This window comes from Bufo gargarizans, unplaced genomic scaffold (assembly GCF_014858855.1).
Source record: "Bufo gargarizans isolate SCDJY-AF-19 unplaced genomic scaffold, ASM1485885v1 original_scaffold_1055_pilon, whole genome shotgun sequence".
Lineage (NCBI taxonomy): Eukaryota > Metazoa > Chordata > Amphibia > Anura > Bufonidae > Bufo > Bufo gargarizans.
Window position 1 is genome coordinate 44511 of NW_025334214.1, and position 27513 is coordinate 72023.

General features: G+C 46.7%; 1 protein-coding gene across 1 annotated transcript in view; it reads left to right on the top strand.

Moving 5' to 3' along the window:
* LOC122922915 (zinc finger protein 501-like) overlaps positions 1-27513 on the top strand; it is an 82450-nt gene that overhangs the window by 39847 nt on the left and 15090 nt on the right. Inside the window, exons 2-5 of the mRNA XM_044273684.1 lie at positions 18864-18945; positions 21190-21284; positions 21364-21442; positions 21805-21888. Coding sequence (XP_044129619.1) covers positions 18876-18945; positions 21190-21284; positions 21364-21442; positions 21805-21888 — 328 coding nt within the window. The 5' untranslated portion in view covers positions 18864-18875. The remainder of the gene's footprint in view (positions 1-18863; positions 18946-21189; positions 21285-21363; positions 21443-21804; positions 21889-27513) is intronic.

Genomic DNA, 27513 nt, shown 5'->3' on the forward strand with positions numbered 1-27513 from the left:
TGCAATTTACCCTTACATCATTTTCTTGCAGGACAGAGTACTCCTGAAGTTTTTACCCTACTTCAGGCCTAAGGTTCCAACCTTCCAAAATATTAACCAGGTAATCTCTTTACCAGTTTTGTTTTCAGCCTCCTCCTCTGATACTCCAGCCAGACATCCGCTGGATATTTCGAGGTGCCTCCAGGTCTATGTGGATAGATCTAGAGAGTTCAGGATAGATGAGAATCTCCTCATCCTGTTTGCCGGTAAGTCTAAAGGCCGTAAAGCGTCTAAGGCTACCATTAGTCGCTGGATCAAGGAAGCCATTAGGGAGTCTTTTGTCTCCCAATATCTAGATCCTCCGGAGTTTGTGAGGGCCCATTCTACTAGGGCTGTCTCCACCTCTGTTGCGGAGAGAAGACTTCTCCCCTTAGAGTTGATCTGTAAGGCGGCTTCCTGGAGCTCTGAGTCAACCTTCATCTCCCATTATAGGATAGATGCTAGGGTGGCAGAGTTTTCGGCCTTTGGGCAGACAGTTCTTAGTTCTGCCAGGCATGAGGACCCTCCCTAGGGGATTCTTCTTGCTATCTCCCCATCTGTGCTGCTGGTAGGACGTAAGGGAATCGTTAATTTCTAACGATAATTTGTTTTCCCTTAGTCCTAACAGCAGCACACAAATATCCCACCCTAGTTACATTAGGCTTGTTAAAGACACGGTGGGCTGGGGGGCGATCTCCTCCCTTTCAGGGAGCTGAAGATCGATTATTGGTTCTTGGGCTCATTAAAAATTCCGCCGGTTCTACCAGTCCACAGGGGGCAGTTAACCCCATCTGTGCTGCTGTTAGGACTAAGGGAAAACAAATTATTGTTAGAAATTAACGAATCTCCCTCACAGGGTATAGATCAGAGACTACTCTTTAAGCCCGCATCACCTGACCAAGACCTCAACCAGATTGCTCTACGGGTGGCATTTGATAGAGCAGTGGATCTGGCCAAAAGTCTTACCAGGTCCACAGAAGCGTCGACTAGGAAATTTGAGGCCTGCTTCACTTTCCAATATTTTGAGGGATCTGCATATCGGTGTGGAACGTCTCCAGCATCAGCTGTCCTACAGCTGAGGAATCCATTTTAACTTCCTGGCAGCATGCTTTACTGGTGTCCATGTGCTCCAACTGGCTGTGTCCGCCCCGCTTTCGGCTGGCCAAAGCACGTCACACATGATGCCACCGCAATACAAGAAGTGTGTCACTTGGCTCCGCCCCTATTGGCGGAAGTAACAGGGCTCAACGCGTCACGGGACGACTCCTGCCCACAGAGGATTCCCATCTGCAGAGCCACAAGCAGCGCTGATCTCTCGTGCCCGCACAGCACACAGCCTGGGATACCTAGAGCAGGGCTTACTCCAAGGGACAGAGAAGGGGAGGCCACGCCCCAACTGGAGCCTCTGTCCACAACTCAGCCCTCCCAAGAAGGGGAATGGTCCAAGCTGAGCAAATCCAAGCCAAAGCACTGGCAGAGGCTTCCACGTGTCCTGAGGGACAGGAAGCAACAACTGAAGTAGGTAGGAGGAGGCTTCTACTGTTGTTTCCAGTGCTTGGGAGGCGGCATCGTCCTCCTAGCAGTGCCGGAGTGGAAGCGTTAGTGAAAAAAGAAGAAAAGACGTAAAAGCGAGGACTGGAATAGAAAAGATGACACTAGAAGCAAACCAGGCCAGGAAGAAGACAGCAGAATATAGAAGGATTACTGCAATCCCAGCACCAAGCTCCCGCTATAACCAGCAGCTACCGCAGGAGCCAGAGATCCTGGAAGAGAATCCAACCAATCAGGAGCTGGATCTACAGCAGAGAGAGGAGCGGACCTCTATTAATGGCCGAGCTATAAGAGCGGAGAATAGCACTGTCCCCAACAGAGAGATGGAGGAGGAGACCACCGACTGCAGAGAGAGGAGCGGACCTCCACTATTGGTCGAGCTGTGAGAGCGGAGAAGAGCACTGCCCCCAACAGAGAGATGGAGGAGCAGACCACCGACTGCAGAGAGAGGAGCGGACCTCTACTAATGGCCGAGCTGTGAGAGTGGTGAAGAGCACTGCCCCCAACAGAGAGATGGAGGAGGAGACCACCAACTGCAGAGGAGTAAGAAGAGGAGAAGACTATAACTCCCAGCATGTCCAGCCTGTTATTATGTGACATCAGAGGACATTACAGGAGGAGGTATAAGAGGAGAGGACTATAACTCCCAGCATGCCCAGCCCGTTATTATGTGATATCAGAGGTCATTACAGGATGAGATAGAAGAAGGACTACAACTCCCAGCATGTCCAGCCCGTTATTATGGGATATCAGAGGTCATTACAGGGTAGAAGAGGAAAGGACTACAACTCCTAGCATGTCCAGCCTGTAATGTTATGTCAGAGGACATTACAGGAGGAGGTAGAAGAGCAGAGGACTACAACTCCCAGCATGTCGAGCCTGTTATTATGTGACATCAGAGGACATTACAGGAGGAGGTAGAAGTGGAAAGGACTACAACTCCCAGCATGTCCAGCCTGTTATTATCTGACATCAGAGGACATTACAGGAGGTAGAAGAGGACTACAACTCCCAGCATGTCCAGCCTGTTATTAAGTGATATTAGAGGACATTAAAGGAGGAGATAGAAGAGGAAAGGACTAAAACTCCCAGCATGTCCAGCCTGTTATTATGTGATACCAAAGGACATTACAGGAGGAGGTAGAAGAGGAGAGGACTACAACTCCCAGCATGTCCAGCCTGTTATTATGTGATATCAGAGGACATTACAGGAGGAGGTAGAAGAGGAGAGGACTACAACTCCCAGCATGTCCAGCCTGTTATTATGTGACATAAGAGGACATTAGAGGAGGTAGAAGAGGAGAGGACTACAACTCCCAGCATGCCCAGCCTGTTATTATGTGATATCAGAGGACATTACAGGAGGTAGGAGAGGACTACAACTCCCAGCATGTCCAGCCTGTTATTATGTAATATCAGAGGACATTACAGGAGGAGGTAGGAGAGGACTACAACTCCCAGCCTCTCTGTAGAGATTTTCCGCTTTCTTCGTTTTCCAGGTTTTCAGTTTCCTCACAATTACTTTTCTTCAAACTTGTTGAGCTCCGCCCCTTCACTGATCACATGATAGTGACGTCACCGCAGGTCTTTCATGAACTGATATCTTTTACATTGCTGAGCTCCGCCCCTTTAGGTCACATGACATTATCACAGGTCCTTTACCAGCACATAGTTTCTGCACTGCTGAGCTCCGCCCCTCCGTCACTGATCACATGACAATGACGTCACCCCAGGTCTTTCCGCTCTCTGTCAGTCTCTGGAGGATCTGGCCGGGCCATAATGGAGGCTCCCCTCCCAGGTAACAGGAGCTGTGGACGGGTCTGGTCAGGGCTGACACTGCTGGATGTGCGGGGAGATTCATGGGGTCCTGGGCCGCGGACTGTGGGAAGGTCCGGGGCCGCGGGTTACTCCTCCAGCAGCCGGTGACCTCTGTCCTGACCTGTAATATACTGTATATACCGGTGACATAAAATAAGGATATAGTGTGTGTGTATATATATATATATATATATATATACAGTATACTGTCCTCTGTAGTGTATATATACAGTATACTGTCCTCTGTAGTGTATATATACAGTATACTGTCCTCTGTAGTGTATATACAGTGTACTGTCCTCTGTAGTGTATATATACAGTATACTGTCCTCTGTAGTGTATATACAGTATACTGTCCTCTGTAGTGTATATATACAGTATACTGTCCTCTGTAGTGTATATACAGTATACTGTCCTCTGTAGTGTATATACAGTGTACTGTCCTCTGTAGTATATATATAGTATACTGCCCTCTGTAGTACATATATACAGTATACTGTCCTCTGTAGTGTATATACAGTATACTGTCCTCTGTAGTGTGTATATACAGTATACTGTCCTCTGTAGTATATATACAGTATACTGTCCTCTGTAGTATATATATATACAGTATACTGTCCTCTGTAGTGTATATACAGTATACTGTCCTCTGTAGTGTGTATATATACAGTATACTGTCCTCTGTAGTGTATATACAGTATACTGTCCTCTGTAGTACATATATACAGTATACTGTCCTCTGTAGTATATATACGGTATACTGTCCTCTGTAGTATATATACAGTATACTGTCCTCTATAGTGTATATACTGTATACTGTCCTCTGTAGTATATATACAGTATACTGTCCTCTGTAGTATATACATACAGCATACTGTCCTCTGTAGTATATACATACAGCATACTGTCCTCTGTAGTATCTATACAGTATACTGTCCTCTGTAGTGTATATACAGTATACTGTCCTCTGTAGTGTGTGTATATATATATATATACTGTCCTCTAGTGTATATACAGTATACTGTCCTCTGTAGTGTATATACAGTGTACTGTCCTCTGTAGTGTGTGTGTATATATATATATATATACAGTGTACTGTCCTCTGTAGTGTATATACAGTATACTGTCCTCTGTAGTGTGTATATACAGTATACTGTCCTCTGTAGTGTATATACAGTATACTGTCCTCTGTAGTATATATATATATATACAGTATACTGTCCTCTGTAGTGTATATACAGTATACTGTCCTCTGTAGTGTATATACAGTGTACTGTCCTCTGTAGTGTGTGTGTGTATGTATATATATATATATATACAGTATACTGTCCTCTGTAGTGTATACAGTGTACTGTCCTCTGTAGTGTATATACAGTATACTGTCCTCTGTAGTGTGTATATACAGTATACTGTCCTCTGTAGTGTATATACAGTATACTGTCCTCTGTAGTGTATATATATATATACAGTATACTGTCCTCTGTAGTGTATATACAGTATACTGTCCTCTGTAGTGTATATACAGTGTTCTGTCCTCTGTAGTGTGTGTGTATATATATATATATATATATATATATACAGTATACTGTCCTCTGTAGTGTATACAGTGTACTGTCCTCTGTAGTGTATATACAGTATACTGTCCTCTGTAGTGTGTATATACAGTATACTGTCCTCTGTAGTGTATATATACAGTATACTGTCCTCTGTAGTATATATATACAGTATACTGTCCTCTGTAGTGTATATATACAGTATACTGTCCTCTGTAGTATATATATACAGTATACTGTCCTCTGTAGTGTGTATATATACAGTATACTGTCCTCTGTAGTGTATATACAGTATACTGTCCTCTGTAGTACATATATACAGTATACTGTCCTCTGTAGTATATATACAGTATACTGTCCTCTGTAGTGTATATACTGTCCTCTGTAGTGTATATACTGTATACTGTCCTCTGTAGTATATACATACAGCATACTGTCCTCTGTAGTATATATACAGTATACTGTCCTCTGTAGTGTATATACAGTATACTGTCCTCTGTAGTGTGTATATATATATATATATATATACAGTATACTGTCCTCTGTAGTGTATATACAGTATACTGTCCTCTGTAGTGTATATACTGTCCTCTGTAGTGTGTGTGTGTGTATATATATATATACAGTATACTGTCCTCTGTAGTGTATACAGTGTACTGTCCTCTGTAGTGTATATACAGTGTACTGTCCTCTGTAGTGTATATATGCAGTATACTGTCCTCTGTAGTATATATGCAGTATACTGTCCTCTGTAGTGTGTATATACAGTATACTGTCCTCTGTAGTGTATATACACTATACTGTCCTCTGTAGTGTATATACAGTGCACTATCCTCTGCAGTGTATATACAGTATACTGTCCTCTGTAGTGTATATACAGTATACTGTCCTCTGTAGTGTGTATATATACAGTATACTGTCCTCTGTAGTATATATACAGTATACTGTCCTCTGTAGTGTATATACAGTATGCTGTCCTCTGTAGTATATATATACAGTATACTGTCCTCTGTAGTATATATATACAGTATACTGTACTCTGTAGTGTATATACAGTATACTGTCCTCTGTAGTGTATATATACAGTATACTGTCCTCTGTAGTATATATATATACAGTATACTGTCCTCTGTAGTGTATATACAGTATACTGTCCTCTGTAGTGTATATATATATACAGTATACTGTCCTCTGTAGTATATACATACAGCATACTGTCCTCTGTAGTATATACAGTATACTGTCCCCTGTAGTGTGTATATATACAGTATACTGTCCTCTGTAGTATATACAGTATACTGTCCTCTGTGGTATATATGCAGTATACTGTCCTCTGTAGTATATATGCAGTATACTGTCCTCTGTAGTGTGTATATACAGTATACTGTCCTCTGTAGTGTATATACACTATACTGTCCTCTGTAGTGTATATACAGTTCACTATCCTCTGCAGTGTATATACAGTATACTGTCCTCTGTAGTGTATATACAGTATACTGTCCTCTGTAGTGTGTATATATACAGTATACTGTCCTCTGTAGTATATATACAGTATACTGTCCTCTGTAGTGTATATACAGTATGCTGTCCTCTGTAGTATATATATACAGTATACTGTCCTCTGTAGTATATATACAGTATACTGTACTCTGTAGTGTATATACAGTATACTGTCCTCTGTAGTGTATATATACAGTATACTGTCCTCTGTAGTATATATATATACAGTATACTGTCCTCTGTAGTGTATATACAGTATACTGTCCTCTGTAGTGTATATATATATACAGTATACTGTCCTCTGTAGTATATACATACAGCATACTGTCCTCTGTAGTATATACAGTATACTGTCCCCTGTAGTGTGTATATATACAGTATACTGTCCTCTGTAGTATATACAGTATACTGTCCTCTGTGGTATATATACAGTATACTGTCCTCTGTGGTATATATACAGTATACTGTCCTCTGTGGTATATATACAGTATACTGTCCTCTGTGGTATATATACAGTATACTGTCCTCTGTAGTATATATACAGTATACTGTCCTCTGTAGTGTATATATACAGTATACTGTCCTCTGTAGTGTATATACAGTATACTGTCCTCTGTAGTACATATATACAGTATACTGTCCTCTGTAGTGTATATACAGTATACTGTCCTCTGTAGTACATATATACAGTATACTGTCCTCTGTAGTGTATATATACAGTATACTGTCCTCTGTAGTATATATACTGTATACTGTCCTCTGTAGTGTATATACTGTATACTGTCCTCTGTAGTATATATATACAGTATACTGTCCTCTAGTATATACATACAGCATACTGTCCTCTGTAGTATATACATACAGCATACTGTCCTCTGTAGTATATATACAGTATACTGTCCTCTGTAGTGTATATACAGTATACTGTCCTCTGTAGTGTATATATATATATATATATATACAGTATACTGTCCTCTGTAGTGTATATACAGTATACTGTCCTCTGTAGTGTGTGTATATATATATATATACAGTATACTGTCCTCTGTAGTGTATACAGTGTACTGTCCTCTGTAGTGTATATACAGTAAACTGTCCTCTGTAGTGTATATACAGTATACTGTCCTCTGTAGTGTATATATGCAGTATACTGTCCTCTGTAGTATATATGCAGTATACTGTCCTCTGTATTGTATATACACTATACTGTCCTCTGTAGTGTATATACAGTGTACTGTCCTCTGTAGTGTATATACAGTATACTGTCCTCTGTAGTGTATATATGCAGTATACTGTCCTCTGTAGTATATATGCAGTATACTGTCCTCTGTAGTGTGTATATACAGTATACTGTCCTCTGTAGTGTATATACACTATACTGTCCTCTGTAGTGTATATACAGTGTACTGTCCTCTGTAGTGTATATACAGTATACTGTCCTCTGTAGTGTATATACAGTATACTGTCCTCTGTAGTGTATATATGCAGTATACTGTCCTCTGTAGTGTGTATATACAGTATACTGTCCTCTGTAGTGTGTATATACAGTATACTGTCCTCTGTAGTGTATATACACTATACTGTCCTCTGTAGTGTATATACAGTGTACTGTCCTCTGTAGTGTATATACAGTATACTGTCCTCTGTAGTGTATATACAGTATACTGTCCTCTGTAGTGTGTATATATACAGTATACTGTCCTCTTTAGTATATATACAGTATACTGTCCTCTGTAGTATATACATACAGCATACTGTCCTCTGTAGTGTATATACAGTGTACTGTCCTCTGTAGCGTATATACAGTATACTGTCCTCTGTAGTGTATATACAGTATACTGTCCTCTGTAGTGTGCATATATATATACAGTATACTGTTCTCTTTAGTGTATATACAGTATACTGTCCTCTGTAGTGTATATACAGTGTACTGTCCTCTGTAGTGTGTGTGTATATATATATATATACAGTGTACTGTCCTCTGTAGTGTATACAGTGTACTGTCCTCTGTAGTGTATATACAGTGTACTGTCCTCTGTAGTGTATATACAGTATACTGTCCTCTGTCGTGTGTATATACAGTATACTGTCCTCTGTAGTGTATATATACAGTATACTGTCCTCTGTAGTGTATATACAGTATACTGTCCTCTGTAGTGTGTATATATACAGTATACTGTCCTCTGTAGTGTATATACAGTATACTGTCCTCTGTAGTACATATATACAGTATACTGTCCTCTGTAGTGTATATATACAGTATACTGTCCTCTGTAGTGTGTATATATACAGTATACTGTCCTCTGTAGTGTATATATACAGTATACTGTCCTCTGTAGTGTATATATACAGTATACTGTCCTCTGTAGTACATATATACAGTATACTGTCCTCTGTAGTATATATATAGTATACTGTCCTCTGTAGTGTATATACTGTATACTGTCCTCTGTAGTATATACATACAGCATACTGTCCTCTGTAGTATATACATACAGCATACTGTCCTCTGTAGTATATATACAGTATACTGTCCTCTGTAGTGTATATACAGTATACTGTCCTCTGTAGTATATATATATATATATATATACAGTATACTGTCCTCTGTAGTGTATATACAGTATACTGTCCTCTGTAGTGTATATACTGTCCTCTGTAGTGTGTGTGTATATATATATATATATACAGTATACTGTCCTCTGTAGTGTATACAGTGTACTGTCCTCTGTAGTGTATATACAGTATACTGTCCTCTGTAGTGTATATACAGTATACTGTCCTCTGTAGTATATATATATATACAGTATACTGTCCTCTGTAGTGTATATACAGTGTACTGTCCTCTGTAGTGTATATACAGTGTACTGTCCTCTGTAGTGTATATACAGTGTACTGTCCTCTGTGGTGTATATACAGTGTACTGTCCTCTGTGGTGTATATACAGTATGCTGTCCTCTGTAGTGTATATACAGTATACTGTCCTCTGTAGTGTATATACAGTTTACTGTCCTCTGTAGTGTATATATACAGTTTACTGTCCTCTGTAGTGTATATATACAGTATACTGTCCTCTGTAGTATATATACAGTATACTGTCCTCTGTAGTATATATACAGTATACTGTCCTCTGTAGTATATACACAGTATACTGTCCTCTGTAGTGTATATACAGTATACTGTCCTCTGTAGTGTATATATATATATATATACAGTGTACTGTCCTCTGTAGTGTATATACAGTGTACTGTCCTCTGTAGTGTATATACAGTATACTCTCCTCTGTAGTGTATATACAGTTTACTGTCCTCTGTAGTGTATATATACAGTATACTGTCCTCTGTAGTATATATACAGTATACTGTCCTCTGTAGTGTATATATACAGTATACTGTCCTCTGTAGTGTGTATATATACAGTATACTGTCCTCTGTGGTATATATACAGTATACTGTCCTCTGTAGTATATATACAGTATGCTGCCCTCTGTAGTGTATATACAGTATGCTGTCCTCTGTAGTGTATATACAGTATGCTGTCCTCTGTAGTGTATATACAGTTTACTGTCCTCTGTAGTGTATATATACAGTATACTGTCCTCTGTAGTGTATATACAGTATACTGTCCTCTGTAGTGTATATTTACAGTATACTGTCCTCTGTAGTGTATATATACAGTATACTGTCCTCTGTAGTGTATATATACAGTGTACTGTCCTCTGTAGTGTATATACAGTGTACTGTCCTCTGTAGTGTGTGTGTGTATATATATATATATATATATACACAGTATACTGTCCTCTGTAGTATATACACAGTATACTGTCCTCTGTAGTGTATATACAGTATACTGTCCTCTGTAGTGTATATACAGTGTACTGTCCTCTGTAGTGTATATACAGTGTACTGTCCTCTGTAGTGTGTGTATATATACAGTATACTGTCCTCTGTAGTGTATATACAGTATACTGTCCCCTGTAGTGTGTATATACAGTATACTGTCCCCTGTAGTGTATATATACAGTATACTGTCCTCTGTAGTGTATATACAGTATACTGTCCTCTGTAGTATATATACAGTGTACTGTCCTCTGTAGTGTGTGTGTGTGTGTATATATATATATATATATATATATCAGTTTAGTGTCATCTGCAAAAATTGATACTTTTCTATGCAAGCCTTCTACAGGATCATTAATAAATATATTGAAGAGAATAGGGCCCAATACTGACCCCTGAGGTACCCCACTAGTGACAGTGACCCCTCCAGTACTGACCCAATGTCATGGAACCATGAACCAGACGTACAACAAGAGATAAGTGGAAATAAGAAGGCTTTATTGAAAATCAAGCTGTAGCAAAAGTCCAAACGGATGGCTAAACCGAAGCAGGGTCTTGCGTAGACAGAGGTCAGGAACCAGGAGGGTAGTCAGACGAAGCCAGGATCAGGAACCAGCAGGGTAGTCAGACGAAGCCAGGATCAGGAACCAACGGGGTAGTCAGACGAGGCCAGGATCAGGAACCAGAAGCAGCAGCAGTCTTAGAAGCATGTGAACACAGGAGGACCAAGCAAGGAACTGAAGCCACAGACCTCCTATATATATGAGCTAGGCATCCAGCTCCTCCCAGTGGGAAGGAGAAGCCGCAGGGTGGGAGGCTACAAGAAACCCAGAAACCAAGATGGCCGCCAGCACATGTCAAACGAAGGAGAACAGTAAGAAGGTAAGACCATGACAGTACCTCCCCCTCAAGGGCCCCTCCTCCGCGGAGTAAGGAACGGTTTCTGAGGGAAGCGTGCGTGGAAGGCTCGGAGCAAAGCAGGAGCATGGACATCTGCGGAGGGAACCCAGGAACGCTCCTCTGGACCATAACCACGCCAATGGACCAAAAACTGCAACCAACCGCGGACCAGGCGTGAGCCCAGGATATTGCTCACCTCATATTCCTCACGATTGCCCACTTGGACCGGACGGGGCCGAGGAACCGAGGAAGTGAAACGATTACACACCAATGGCTTCAACAGGGAGACATGAAACACGTTGGAGATCCGCATGCCAGGAGGAAGCGCAAGGGCATAGGCTACCGGGTTTACCCTGCGAAGCACTCGGAAGGGACCAACAAAGCGAGGCGCCAGCTTGGGAGTGGGCACTCGAAGGTTGAGGTTGCGGGTGGACAACCATACACGGTCTCCGACCTGGTAGGAAGGAGCGGGCGCTCGTCCGCGATCAGCCTGGAGTCTCTGGCGCTGCGCAGAGACCTCAAGGGACCTCTGGATCTGTACCCAAGAAGCACGTAGGACGGAAAGGTGATCCTCCACAGCCGGAATATCCTGGGGAGAGAATACCTCCGGTAACACGGCAGGTTGGAACCCATAATTGGCCATGAAGGGAGACGTCCCAGAGGAAGAGTTCACCGCCGTGTTCCTGGCAAACTCAGCCCAAGGCAGGAGGTCAACCCAATTGTCTTGGTGATCGGAGACATAGCAACGAAGGAATTGCTCCAAGGCCTGATTGGATCGTTCTGCGGCCCCATTGGACTGAGGGTGGTAGGCCGAGGAGAAAGAGAGATGAATCCCCAACTGGGAGCAAAAGGCGCGCCAGAACCTGGACACGAAACTGACTCCCCCGATCCGACACAATCTCCTTGGGCAAACCGTGCAACCGGAAGACCTCCCTGCCGAAAATCGTGGCCAACTCTTGTGCAGAGGGTAACTTCTTGAGAGGAACACAGTGGCACATTTTGGAAAACCGATCCACAATCATGAGAATGACCGTATGGCCTCGGGATGCAGGGAGGTCCACAATGAAATCCATCCCCAGGTGTGACCATGGGCGCTCCCCGGTGGCTATGGGTTGCAAAAGGCCCAACGGAAGGTGCCGAGGGGACTTACTCTGGGCACAAACGGAGCATGCCGCTACATATGCGGCGATGTCGGAACGTAGAGAAGGCCACCAGAACAGACGTGAAACAGCCCAGGACAGCTGATTCTTTCCAGGATGCCCCGCGGCCTTGGAGTTATGGTAGGTTCGCAACAACCGAGTGCGCAACTCCTCAGGCACAAAACACCTGCCGTTGGGTCTCCCAGAGGGAGCACCAGATTGAGCCGCCAAAATCTGCTCACCCAGGGGAGAGGTCAGGCTGGTGCGAATGGCGGCCAGGATCTGATTCGGAGGTATGACCGAAGTCGGAATCGACTCCTCCCCGGACAGCTCGGAGTACTGCCGTGATAAGGCATCCGCTCTGATGTTCTTGGAACCGGGTAGGTAGGAGACCACGTAATTAAAACGTGACAAGAACAGAGCCCATCTGGCCTGACGTGGTGTCAATCTCTTGGCCTCAGAAAGGTAGGTCAGATTCTTGTGGTCCGTCAGGATGAGAACCGGAACCACCGATCCCTCGAGCAAGTGCCTCCATTCTTTAAGGGCCTGCACGATGGCCAATAACTCCCTGTCACCAATCTGATAGTTGCACTCCGCGGAAGACAGTTTCCGGGAGTAAAACCCACAAGGAAGCAGAGGACCCTCTGGTGTTCTACGCTGAGACAGAAGGGCGCCTACTCCCGTCTCAGACGCGTCCACCTCGAGGACAAAGGGCAACCCAGGGTTGGGATGCGACAGAATCGGAGCCGACACAAAGGCGGACTTTAGAGCCTCAAAAGCTCGGATGGCCTCGAGCGGCCAGACCTGGAAATTACTGCCCTTCCTGGTCAGATCCGTGAGAGGCTTGGCTAGCATAGAAAAGTCCCTGATGAACTTCCGATAATAATTGGCGAAGCCCAAAAAGCGCTGCAGGGCACGGAGACCACTGGGCTGGGGCCACTGTAAGACAGCCGAAACCTTCTCAGGATCCATGGAGAACCCCTCAGCGGAAATGATGTAACCTAAGAAGGTTACCTGGGATCGGTGAAATTCGCATTTCTCAAGCTTACCGAACAGCCTGTTCTCTCGTAACCGTTGCAACACTCGTCTGACATCCATAATGTGGGCCTCCATGGATTCAGAATATATCAAGATGTCATCCAAATAGACCACCACACACTGCTGCAACAGGTCACGGAAAACATCGTTGATGAATTCCTGGAAGACTGCGGGCGCATTGCACAACCCAAAGGGCATAACCAAGGATTCATAATGACCGGTCCTGGTGTTAAACGCGGTCTTCCACTCATCGCCCGCCTTGATCCTTACCAGGTTATATGCCGCCCTCAGGTCGAGTTTGGTAAAGACCGTGGCCCCTTTGAGGCGATCGAACAGCTCGGAAATCAAGGGTATCGGGTAAGCGTTCTTGATCGTGATGCGATTGAGACCCCTGTAATCGATGCAAGGCCTCAACTCACCTCCCTTCTTTTTCACAAAGAAAAATCCAGCCCCTGCCGGGGACGAGGATTTGCGAATGTGTCCGCGTGAAAGCGCCTCCCTCACGTACTCCTCCATGGCCTCATTCTCCGCTACCGACAGTGGATAGACTTTGCCACGAGGAGGAACGGCACCAGATTGTAACTCTATGGCACAATCGTATGGGCGGTGCGGAGGTAGGGCAACCGCGCGCACTTTATCGAATACATCCCGGTACTCTTCGTATTCAGGAGGCAACAGAGAGTCCGAGGAAGTACACAGCAACTTGACAGGCCCATGGATGCAACTAGCCCCACACTGCGGTGACCACGAGAGGATCTCGGCCGATCTCCAATCGAAAGTCGGATTATGCTTCTGGAGCCAGGGGTACCCCAAGACCACCGAGTAGTGTGGAGACGAAATCACCTGGAGACAGACCGACTCTCTGTGAACGGCACCAATGGCTATCCCCACTGGAAGGGTCTCATGAGTCACGTGTGGCGGCAGAAGGGGTCTGCCGTCTATCGCCTCAAGAGCCAGTGGGGAACCTCGAGGCTGCAGAGGAATGGAATTGGCGGCAGCGAACACACCATCAATGAACAAACCACCAGCACCAGAGTCCACCAACGCCTGGGTCGTCACCGAGCCCCCGACCCAGGAGAGGACAACAGTGATCAGTGGTTTGTCAACACGGGAAACCGGGGACGAGGAGACTCCACCCAAGATCTGCCCCCGACAGGATCTCAGGTGCGAGCGTTTCCCGGACGGTTCGGACATGCCAACCGAAAATGCCCACCGAGACCACAGTACATGCATCGGCCCTCGCGTCTCCGGAGTACCCTCTCCCCCTCGGACAGGCGAGCAAACCCCAGCTGCATGGGTTCACCCCCAGACAAGTCATCCCCAGGAGGCGTGGGAGGAGAGGGAGGCAAGGGTGGGACAGCAAACGTAGGCGCCAATCTGTTAGAAGACCTCCGCAGGCTCTCCTTAAAGGAAGGTCTCTCCCTGAGTCTGGTGTCAATCAAAATCAGGAAAGAAATAAGAGACTCGAGCTCCACTGGTAGGTCCTTAGCTGCAACCTCATCCTTCAAGGCATCCGAGAGACCATGAGAGAAAGCAGCGACCAGAGCCTCATTATTCCAGCCCACCTCTGCTGCCAGGGTACGAAACTCAATGGCGTATTCAGCTACGGATCGTGAACCCTGTCTGATGGACATAGGGAGCTTCGCAGCAGAGGCAGCACGAGCTGGCACATCGAATACCTTCCGAAGAGAAGCAACAAAACCGGAAAACTCGGCAACCACCGGATTGTTGTTCTCCCATAAAGGGCTGGCCCAGGCCAAGGCCTTGTCCGAGAGCAGCGAGATCAAGAAGCCCACCTTTGATCTCTCAGTAGGAAAGGCATGTGGCAGCAACTCGAAATAAATGCCCACCTGGTTAAGGAAACCTCGGCACTGAGTTGGCTCTCCCCCAAAGTGCTGTGGAAGGGGGGCAGAACCGGTCATACCCCGAGACACCGCAGGCGCAGCAACAGGTGTCGGGGTAGACTCTGGCGCAACAACCGGAGCGGCAGTAGGAGCGGGCCCAGGAGCGACAACCGACCCATCGGCAACGGAAGCGAAATGAGCCGTGCGTTCAAGCAGGGTTTGCAACGCCACAGCGAACCGACCCAACAGGTGATCCTGCTGATCAAGTCTGGCAACCAGCGTAGGTAGCGAGGATGGCCCTGTACCGTCAGAATTCATGGCTTGGTCCTAATGTCATGGAACCATGAACCAGACATACAACAAGAGATAAGTGGAAATAAGAAGGCTTTATTGAAAATCAAGCTGTAGCAAAAGTCCAAACGGATGGCTAAACCGAAGCAGGGTCTTGCGTAGACAGAGGTCAGGAACCAGGAGGGTAGTCAGACGAAGCCTGGATCAGGAACCAGCAGGGTAGTCAGACGAAACCAGGATCAGGAACCAACGGGGTAGTCAGACGAGGCCAGGATCAGGAACCAGAAGCAGCAGCAGTCTTAGAAGCATGTGAACACAGGAGGACCAAGCAAGGAACTGAAGCCACAGACCTTCTATATATATAAGCTAGGCATCCAGCTCCTCCCAGTGGGAAGGAGAAGCCGCAGGGTGGGAGGCTACAAGAAACCCAGAAACCAAGATGGCCGCCAGCACATGTCAAACGAAGGAGAACAGTAAGAAGGTAAGACCATGACACCCCTGAGGTACCCCACTAGTGACGGTGACCCCTCCAGTACTGACCCCTGAGGTACCCCACTAGTGACAGTGACCCCTCCAGTACTGACCCCTGAGGTACCCCACTAGTGACAGTGACCCCTCCAGTACTGACCCCTGAGGTACCCCACTAGTGACAGTGACCCCTCCAGTACTGACCCCTGAGGTACCCCACTAGTGACAGTGACCCCTCCAGTACTGACCCCTGAGGTACCCCACTAGTGACAGTGACCACTCCAGTACTGACCCCTGAGGTACCCCACTAGTGACAGTGACCCCTCCAGTACTGACCCCTGAGGTACCCCACTAGTGACAGTGACCCCTCCAGTACTGACCCCTGAGGTACCCCACTAGTGACAGTGACCCCTCCAGTACTGACCCCTGTGGTACCCCACTAGTGACAGTGACCCCTCCAGTACTGACCCCTGAGGTACCCCACTAGTGACAGTGACCCAATCTGAGTGTGTACAGTAATAACCCCCCTCTGTTTTCTATCCCTCAGCCAGTTACTTACCCACATACACACATTTTCTCCCAGTCCGAGCATTCTCATTTTATATACTAACCTTTCATGTGGTACAGTGTCAGATGCTTTGGAGAAGTCCAGATAAACTATATCGGGGGGCGCTCTCGTCCCTCTATGGGGGTTCAGTCCTGATGTCGGGGGGGGGCTCTGCTCCCTCTATGGGGGTTCAGTCCTGATGTCGGGGGGGGGGGCGCTCTGCTCCCTCTATGGGGGTTCAGTCCTGATGTCGGGGGGGCGCTCTGCTCCCTCTATGGGGGTTCAGTCCTGATGTCGGGGGGGCGCTCTGCTCCCTCTATGGGGGTTCAGTCCTGATGTCGGGGGGGCTCTGCTCCCTCTATGGGGGTTCAGTCCTGATGTCGGGGGGGGGGTGCTCTGCTCCCTCTATGGGGGTTCAGTCCTGATGTTGGGGGGGGCTCTCCTCCCTCTATGGGGGTTCAGTCCTGATTTTGGGGGGGGGCTCTCCTCCCTCTATGGGGGTTCAGTCCTGATGTCAGGGGGCACTCTCCTTCCTCTATGGAGGTTCAGCCCTGATATCGGGGGGCGCTCTTTTTCCTCTATGGGGGTTCAGTCCTGATATCGGGGGGAGGGGGGGCGCTCTCCTCCCTCTATGGGGGTTCAGCCCTGATGTCGGGGGTCTCTCTTCCCTCTATGAGGTTTCAGTCCTGATATCGGGGGGGGCGGGCTCTCTCGTCCCTCTATGGGGGTTCAGTCCTGATGTCGGGGGGCTCTCGTCCCTCTATGGGGGTTCAACCCTGATGTCGGGGGGCTCTCTTCCCTCTGAGGGTTCAGTCCTATTATCGGGGGGGGGGGGCTCTCTCGTCCCTCTATGGGGGTTGAGCCCTGATATTAGGGTCACTTTCGTCCCTCTATGGGGGTCACACTTTCCAAGGATTTTTCTTTTCCACTAGAAGCAGAAAACTGAAGGGTCAGAAATTCTTTTGGAAACCATAAAATGTCCTGTGAATCTGTTGCTCACGAACTGCTGCCGGCTGCCCATAGACTTTCAGGCTGCTGACTGCCACACCCCAATCATCCAGACATTCAGAGGGCAGCGGGGTGAACTCCACCCTAATCCACCCGCAGGTTCCTGCTCTCCGCTCAGCGCTCAGTATTGTATTCAGTCTGTGTGTTATCTCCTATAGGTTCTGACTCCAGGAGGAGAAGTCCCCCCGAGAGATGTCCCCGTCCTCTGTATTGCCAGGACTGTCCAGAGGAGAAGCTCCAGTCCTGATGTCGGGGTGGGGCGCTCTGCTCCCTCTATGGGGGTTCAGTCCTGATGTCGGGGGGGCTCTCCTCCCTCTATGGGGGTTCAGTCCTGATGTCGGGGGGGGTGCTCTGCTCCTTCTATGGGGGTTCAGTCCTGATGTCGGGGGGGGCTCTCCTCCCTCTATGGGGGTTCAGTACTGATTTCGGGGGGGGGGGCTCTCCTCCCTCTATGGGGGTTCAGTCCTGATTTCGGGGGGGGGGGGGGGCGTTATGCTCCCTCTATGGGGGTTCAGTCCTGATGTCGGGGGGGGGGGGGCTCGCCTCCCTCTATGGGGGTTCAGTCCTGATTTCGGGGGGGGCTCTCCTCCCTCTATGGGGGTTCAGTCCTGATGTCAGGGGGCACTCTCCTTCCTCTATGGAGGTTCAGCCCTGATATCGGGGGGCGCTCTTTTTCCTCTATGGGGGTTCAGTCCTGATATCGGGGGGGAGGGGGGGCGCTCTCCTCCCTCTATGGGGGTTCAGTCCTGATGTCGGGGGGGGCGCTCTGCTTCCTCTATGGGGGTTCAGTCCTGATGTCGGGGGGCTCTCGTCCCTCTATGGGGGTTCAACCCTGATGTCGGGGGGCTCTCTTCCCTCTATGAGGGTTGAGCCCTGATATTAGGGTCACTTTCGTCCCTCTATGCGGGTCACACTTTCCAAGGATTTTTCTTTTCCACTAGAAGCAGAAAACTGAAGGGTCAGAAATTCTTTTGGAAACCATAAAATGTCCTGTGAATCTGTTGCTCACGAACTGCTGCCGGCTGCCCATAGACTTTCAGGCTGCTGACTGCCACACCCCAATCATCCAGACATTCAGAGGGCAGCTGGGTGAACTCCACCCTAATCCACCCGCAGGTTCCTGCTCTCCGCTCAGCGCTCAGTATTATATTCAGTCTGTGTGTTATCTCCTATAGGTTCTGACTCCAGGAGGAGAAGTCCCCCCGAGAGATGTCCCCGTCCTCTGTATTGCCAGGACTGTCCAGAGGAGAAGCTCCCAGAGAACCATCAGGTAGATGGAGCTGAAGTCTCCCCAGAATCTGACCAGAAAGGGACTGAACCAAAGACCATTTTACATTTCTCTTCTTCAGGATGAAAATCTGATGGATGTTAAGGCTGAGGTTAAAGATGAAGAAGAAGAAGAGGAGACGGATTTATGGTGCGATCAGCAGGGTAAGGAGGGGGGTGTCCTGTACTCACTGCGCCTGCGCCGAATACTGAACGGGACGGCGCAGGCGCGAGATACAGGACGGGAGACTAAGGCTGCCTGGCCCTGTCAATCAAGTGCGGCGGGGCGCGTCCAGAGGTGGGAGTACAGAGCTTCTAGTAGCAGGGGCAATGCCCCCCCCCCCCCCGCTCCTAGAGGCTAATTAGCATATTATACAAATTCGGGTTAATTCTGATGACAGAAACCCTTTAAGCTATTATAAATATTGACAATAGCGAATTAATCCGTCTAACAGCTAAATGACCTTTGATGATGTCACCGCAGGTCCTGGTCTAGTAACCCATCTTTCTAGCCCAAATCTATAATTCAATAGATAAAATATTTATCCATTTAGCTACCGTATTTTTCGCTTTATAAGACGCACCTGACGATAAGACGCACCTGACGATAAGACGCACCTGACGATAAGACGCACCCGACGATAAGACGCACCTAGGTTTTTCAGGAGGAAAATAAGAAAAAAATATTTTGAACCAAAAGGTGTGCTTTTGGTAGGTTTTGAACTAATGGTGGTCTGTGGATGACGCAATGTTATGGGGGGGGGGGGATCTGTTGATGACGCACTGTTATGGTGGGATCTGTGGATGACGCACTGTTATGGGGGGATCTGTGGATGACGCACTGTTATGGGAGGGGATCTGTGGATGACGCACTGTTATGGGGGGATCTGTGGATGACGCACTGTTATGGGGGGATCTGTGGATGACGCACTGTTATGGGGGGATCTGTGGATGACGCACTGTTATGGGGTGAATCTGTGGATGACGCACTGTTATGGGGGGGGATCTGTGGATGACGCACTGTTATGGGGGGATCTGTGGATGACGCACTGTTATGGGGGGGATCTGTGGATGATGCACTGTTATGGGGGATCTGTGGATGACGCACTGTTATGGGGGGGAGATCAGTGGATGACGCACTGTTATGGGGGGGATCTGTGGATGATGCACTGTTATGGGGGATCTGTGGATGACGCACTGTTATGGGGGGGAGATCAGTGGATGACGCATTGCACTCGCACGGGAAAAACTGAACGACTGAACTCGATCGCAGTCAAAACTGACTGAAATTCCGTGCCTACTTGCGCAGATTTGCCGCAATGCAACCTGAACGCATGGTGGGTTATTTTTTTCGCGTGGTATTGAATGGTATAGAGTATTGCAATACTTTTTTTATGATATCTAAACCAAATCAAAATGGTATATCGGACCCAAACCCGTACATGAGTAGATTAGTGTGCCAGGCAGCGTTACATTTATAGATGACATTACTACTACGCTATAAAGGCTGGAGACATGTAGTAATGGCTGTTATACCTCAGGTAGGTGTCATCAGATGTCGGGTGTTATAGATGACATTACTACTACACTATAAAGGCTGGAGACATGTAGTAATGGCTGTTATACCTCAGGTAGGTGTCATCAGATGCCGGGTGTTATAGATGACATTACTACTACACTATAAAGGCTGGAGACATGTAGTAATGGCTGTTATACCTCAGGTAGGTGTCATCAGATGCCGGGTGTTATAGACGACATTACTTCTACACTATAAAGGCTAGAGACATGTAGTAATGGCTGTTATACCTCAGGTAGGTCTCATCAGATGCCGGGTGTTATAGATGACATTACTACTACACTATAAAGGCTGGAGACCTGTAGTAATGGCTGTTATACCTCAGGTAGATGTCATCAGATGCCGGGTGTTATAGATGACATTACTTCTACACTATAAAGACTGGAGACATGTAGTAATGGCTGTTATACCTCAGGTAGGTGTCATCAGATGCCGGGTGTTATAGATGACATTACTACTACACTATAAAGGCTGGAGACATGTAGTAATGGCTATTATACCTCAGGTAGGTGTCATCAGATGCCGGGTGTTATAGATGACATTACTATATATAGGGATCACACTTTCCAAGGATTTTTCTTTTCCATTAGAAGCAGAAAACTGAAGGGTCAGAAATTCCACTGGAAACCATAGAAAGGCTGGTGAATCTGTGGCTCACGAACTGCTGTTGGCTGCCCATAGACTTCCAGGCTGCTGACTGCCACACCCCAGTCATCAGGACACTCGGAGGGCAGCGGAGTGAACTCCACCCTAATCCACCCACAGTTTTCTGCTCTCCTCTGCCACAATTCAGTGCTCAGTATTATATTCAGTCTGTGTGTTATCTCCTATAGGTTCTGATTCCAGGAGGAGAAGTCCCCCCAAGAGATGTCCCTGTCCTCTGTATTCCCTGGACTGTCTAGAGGAGAAGCTCCCAGAGAACCATCAGGTAGATGGAGCTGAAGTCTCCCCAGAATCTGACCAGAAAGGGACTGAACCAAAGATCATTTTACATTTCTCTTCTTCAGGATGAAAATCTGATGGATATTAAGGCTGAGATTAAAGATGAAGAAGAAGAGGAGACGGATTTATGGGGCGATCAGCAGGGTAAAGAGGGGGGGCTGTCATGGGTCACCTGGATACTACTCCCATCATCTCATCATCACATGTAATAATCTCTCCTGTCCCTGTGTGTTTCCTACAGATGGACTCGTAGAAGGAAATCCCCCCGAGAGATGTCCCCGTCCTCTGTATTCCCAGGACTGTCCAGAGGAGAAGCTCCCAGAGAACCATCAGGTAGATGGAGCTGAGCCCTATACACATCTGTATAGGGGGGTCCTGCAGTCATAGAGGGGTCATAGATGGTGGGGGTCTCTTATGTGGATCTGTTAGATTTCCCACCTGTCTGCTGTATTGTCCTGAATTGTTACAGATGACAAATCAGGGGGAAGATGTGACTGATATTAAAGTGGAGGATAAAGAAGAACGGATGATGGGCGATCCCCCGTGTAAGAGTGAGGTGGAGGAGGACATTCCAGTCCCTGTGACCACAGGTATGGAATCATGAATGGAGGAAGGGAATTGGGAGGTTTCTTCAGGTTAAGCTCCACCTTAGAGCTGCAGTAAAGGAGCACTCCGGGCAGTGACCCAGCTTTGAGTCTTTAAATAGCAGTCTAATGGTTTTATACTAGTAAAGGCACCAGAGACATGTAGTAATGGCTGTTATACCTCAGGTAGGTGTCATCAGATGCCGGGTGTTATAGGTGACATTACTACTACACTATAAAGGCTGGAGACATGTAGTAATGGCTGTTATTATGAATGATCAGATTGTTAAATTTTTTTTATGTTATACCCAAAAACTTAAAGGCTATGGACACCTTTGGGGGCATATTGTACTTGAGCTAAAAATCTTATTTTTTCAATTGGTTTATTAAAAATATGGAGTCCTTTTCTCTGTACAGAGCTGAGATGCTCTACTGGCAGGATATGAGTTTTCTCTCTGCTCCGTCAGGCAGGGAGGTGACAGGCTCCTTATCTTTAACATTATAGACACTCATTATAGATCAGTTCTTATCTTACTGATGGCCTCTAAGGCCTGTATTACACCAACAGATTATCTGACAGATTTTCTGACCAACTATTGGTCTCATTGGACAGATATTGGTCAGATAATCTGTTGGTGTAATACAGGCCTTAGTAATTTAGAGATCAGGATTATTAGATGACCAGCACAAGTACCAGTCACACAGCTAGAAGAACAGTTAACCCTTTGTGACAGAACGGCTCAATATTTTTACTAAAGACCAATTAAAAAAATTATTTTAGCCCCAAATGAGTAAAATGCAATCATAAAATAATGTTCCCCATACATAGTCTTTAAATGTATTTTATTGGGATTTTATGTGATCGACCAACACAAAGTCTGTGTGAGGTTTCTCTGCAGAAGCGTCTGTGAACAGCAATTTTTAAGTCTTGTCACAGACAAGACTAAACCCTTCCATTGTAGCTCTGGGTGGATGTTTAGGGTTGTTGTCCTGCTGGAATGTGAACCTCCGCATCAGTCTGATGTCTTCTGCAGCCTCTACCAGATTTTCCTCCAGGATTGCCCTGTATTTAGCTCCTTCCATCTTCCCATCAACTCTGACCAGCTTTCCTGTCCCTGCTGAAGACGGCCCCCACAGTATGATGCTGCCACCACCTTGTTTCACGGTTGGTATGGTGGGTTCAGGGTGATGTGCAGTGGTAGTTTTCTGTCACACATAGCATATTGCATTTGTGCCAAAAAGTTCCACTTTGGTCTCCTCTGACCAGAGCACCTTCTTCCACGTGTTTGCTGTGTCCCCTACATGCATTGTGGAAAACTTCAAACAAGATTTCTTATGGCTTTCTTCTTGCCACTCTTCCATAAAGGGCAGATTGGTGGAGTACACAACTAATAGGTGTGCTGTAGACAGATTCTCCCACCTGAGCTGTGGATTTCTGCAGTGTGACCATGGTCCTCCTGGCTGCTTCTCTAATTAGTGCTTGTAACGGACCGTTTCAGCAGACAAGGGGTTAAGAACCGTTTAGACGATATGCCCCTTTCCGAGAGACAGGCACAGCTACTGCAGAACACCAACCTCCCGAACTGGATACAAAATAGCACTCCAAACTGGAACCTCGCAAATAGCCGTCAGCAGACGAACAGGAAAAGCATTCAGTCGGCTTACACTCCTGGCAATCAGTCTCTAACAGCATACAGGGAATTCCCCCCCAATAACGAGACAAGGCTCCGTCTTGAGGGTCAAACAGTGGTCTGACTGTACTTCAAGTACAGCCTCTTTTATTGATAAAAACCAAACATAGTACTGCCCACAGGGTTTTGAAATCCAACCAATCAGTAATTCACAACACACACAATGTAAATACAGCAACCAATCGTTCCCGCCCCCTAGAGGACCAGAAGGGAGACTGCGACACAGGACAGATACAACATATCCCCACAATCAGTGGCGTAGGGATCGCCATAGCAACCATAGCAGTTGCTATGGGGCCCTACGCCACTGGGGGCCCGGCCCGTCCTGACCGCATAATTATAATTTTTATTTTTATTTTTTTATTTTTTATTAAATACACTCAGGCAGCCAGGCCCCGGCTTGGGCCTGGCTGGGGGGGGAAGGCGGAAGCCGGAGTCACACAGGCAGCCAGCAGCCAGGCCCGGGACCGCCCGCCCAGTGTAGTGGGCGGGGCGCGGGCGGTCCGCGGCTCTGGCCTGGCTGGGGCCCGGGGAAGGAAGCAGGAAGCCGGAAGGAGGAGAAGAGGAGGACAGGACGGAGTCGGACGGCAAGTTGGTACGTACTACTAGGCTGGCGGTCGGCGCGGTGGAGGGGGCCGGAACGGCTTCTTGGTTCAGACACAGACATGAATATTCATGATGCAGCCAGACAACGACCGCATCAAGCGGCACAGCATACCCGGTGAGCCTCTCCACTCTAAACGCTTGGCTGGTTTTATTGGTACAGGAGTCTGGTGGAGGTCAGAAGTTGTCCCTAATGATGCTTGGCGGTGACTCCATCTCATTTGTTTAGAAAGTTTCTCATAAACTTCTGCATTTTCCTCCTCACACCTCTATGCACAATAAAATACACAGCTAGGCGATTAAAGGGAGTCTTTCACCTAATCTGAGCGTTTTAGACCGCTCAGATCAGGTTATAGACTCTTTAACCCTCATTACGATCATGCCTGTCTCTTATGTGTCCCTCGCCCAGATAATGAAAATAACACTAATTAAACTTATGCAAATTACCTTCTGAAGGTGCCCAGGGGCGGCGTTACTGGGCGATGTGCCCAGAAAAACACACCTCCAGCCGACGGACGTCACGAGCGGCACCAGAGGACGGCGGGCTGGGAACTGGCCCGCACCTGCGCACTGCTCTGCCCATTATGGGCAGATGAACAGCTTTTCATATTGCGCATGCGCCGGCCAACTAAAGACAGCCGGCCGGCGCATGCGCAATATGAAAAGCTGTTCATCTGCCCATAATGGGCAGAGCAGTGCGCAGGTGCGGGCCAGTTCACAGCCCGCCGTCCTCTGGTGCCGCTCGTGACGTCCGCCAGCTGGAGGTTTGTTTTTCTGGGCACATCGCCCAGTAACGCCGCCCCTGGGCACCTTCAGAAGGTAATTTGCATAAGTTTAAAAAGTGTTATTTTCATTATCTGGGCGAGGGACACATAAGAGACAGGTATGATCGTAATGAGGGTTAAAGAGTCTATAACCTGATCTGAGCGGTCTAAAACGCTCAGATTAGGTGAAAGACTCCCTTTAATGATCAGTAGAAACGTCCCTTCTGCCACCCTGAGGCGGAGCCAGGCTGGCAGTGGCACGAGCGCCGCAGAGCAGACCCAGTGTAGGAATTAGGAAGGAATGAATTTCCTCCGGCTCCTAACTAGAGGGACTGAGACTGAGTGAGTGGGAGGACTCAGGCGGTGGAGGGGGCGGGGCCAGGCCGGGGGGGGGGGTATGAACTTATGACCTACCTGACCTGTCCTGCTGTGGAGTGAGTGGGACTATGAGGCAGGCGCTATCTAAATCTGATATCCTGGGGGCCCATAACATTTTTTTGCTATGGGGCCCATGCATTTCTAGCTACGCCCCTGCCCACAATGCATCATATTTTCCTCCTCTCTGCCTGGGAGACGACCGAAGACAATCTAATTATCTCTCAGGACAAAGGGGAGATCACCAATACACATGTGGAGACAACAGGACAGACATCACCATTTAAACACACAATGGGACAATAGAACCACACCCAGCATATTCCTCCCAAGCTGACAAGTTACACTTATTATAAGTTGTTACAACTTTGTGAGGTTACATTGTCCATACATATAACTTACATCAATTTAAACAGTATAACTTGGGGGACAAACCTATCCAAAATTCACTGGAATAGGTTCAGGGGTTCAAAAGTTAGCATGGGCCATAATCCTGAGGCAAGAGGCCTTCAAACAGCCCCCTCCAAAACCCAGTGGCGAGGTTGGTTTCGCCACAGTGCTCTCCTTGCCTTGGCTGTCAGTTAAGGTGGACGGTCATGTATTTCTAGATTTGCAGTTGTGCCATACTCCTTCCATTTTTGAATAATGGATTGACCAGTGCTCCATGAGATGTTCAGAACTTTGGATATTTTTTTTTTATAACCTAACCCTGCTTTACACTTATTCACAACTATATTCTTGACCTGTCTGGCGTGTTCCTTGGTTTTCATGATGCTGTTTGATCCCTGATGTTCTCTAACAAACTTCTGAGGCCTTCACAGAAGAGCTGGAGTTATACTGAGAATACATTACACACAGGTGGACTCTATTACTAATTAGGTGAATTCTGAAGGCAGTTTGTTACACTGGATTTTATTTAGGGGGATCAGAGTACAGGGGGCTGAATACGAATGCATGCCACACCTTTCAGATATTTATTTATTAAACACTTTTAAACAATGTCTCATCTTCTTCTCACTTCACACAGACTTGTGCTTTTTCGTTCGATCAAATAAAACCCCAATAAAATACATCTAAGTTTGTGAGTGTAACGTGAAGAAATGTGGAAAAGTTCAAGGGGTATAAATACGTGTTATGGCACTGTATAAGACCTACATTCCGAATACTGCGCCTTCTTTTTTTCCCCAGGCTTGTAAAAACATTTTGGCAAGCTGTTAGATGAGAAGCAAAGTAAAGGAGGGTTACCACCTTCAGTCCCGGCCACAGAAAAATTCTAAATCTCAGATTTACATGCAAATTCATAAAGTGCTTCTGCAGTAAACAAGGAGGTCTTTTCTCTATCGGAAAGTTCTGAAAACTTATGGTTCCTTTTATATGATTATAAACCTCAGGGAGATGAATCCGTACCTGGCGTGTAAGGAAATTCAGAACGGAGTCCATCCAATCCGCAATCAAGTATCGTTTCAAGGACTGTGATGGGCACAATAGTTATGAAACATGCTTAGTATCACGTGCCCTAATATTCGGAGTCTGACAAGCCCCCAGTCTGACGTGTTTCGATCATAACGTCTTGGTCACAGCCGGGGTTACACTAATAAATGGCATCTTTACATAATGTCCAGTCTGAGACTCCCAGCATGCACCTCTCACTATGGGGGGAGCGCCGGCCCCTGTGGTTACCAAACCTTAGTGAAAACAGATGGAATTGGAAACCTGAGCATGGTGGGAGAGTCACTCCTGAAGTGTTAGTAGGTGAGCGATGGGGGGATGTTATGTCCGTCAGTACGCCTCTCCTTCCTTTTCTTGTGCCTAAAAAGACCCCAACATTGGGGCCTTTTTATAAGTACCCCAAAATTTTTGGGAATTTTGGGGATTATAAGTACCCAAAAAAAAAAAAGTTTTGTGGGGTGACAGAAGCCCTTTAAGCTATTTGGCGAGGGGCCTTTTGGTATTCCAGAGATCTAGAATCTCTTTGCATGTCACTACCATAAGGGAGTCGTTGTTTTGAAAGAAATCTCATTCTAAGATGCATGTAAAAATCCTCGTGAGGTATTTGGTATTGTTCATGTATAGAAGAGAATTGCTTAAGTTGGGAGGAATCAAAAAGTTGTGATACCTGAGCGAGACCCCTATTTACCCAGTTAGCAACCGCTAAGCCAGGAATAAAGAAAGTAAGTGTCTCTAATGGAGCATATGAG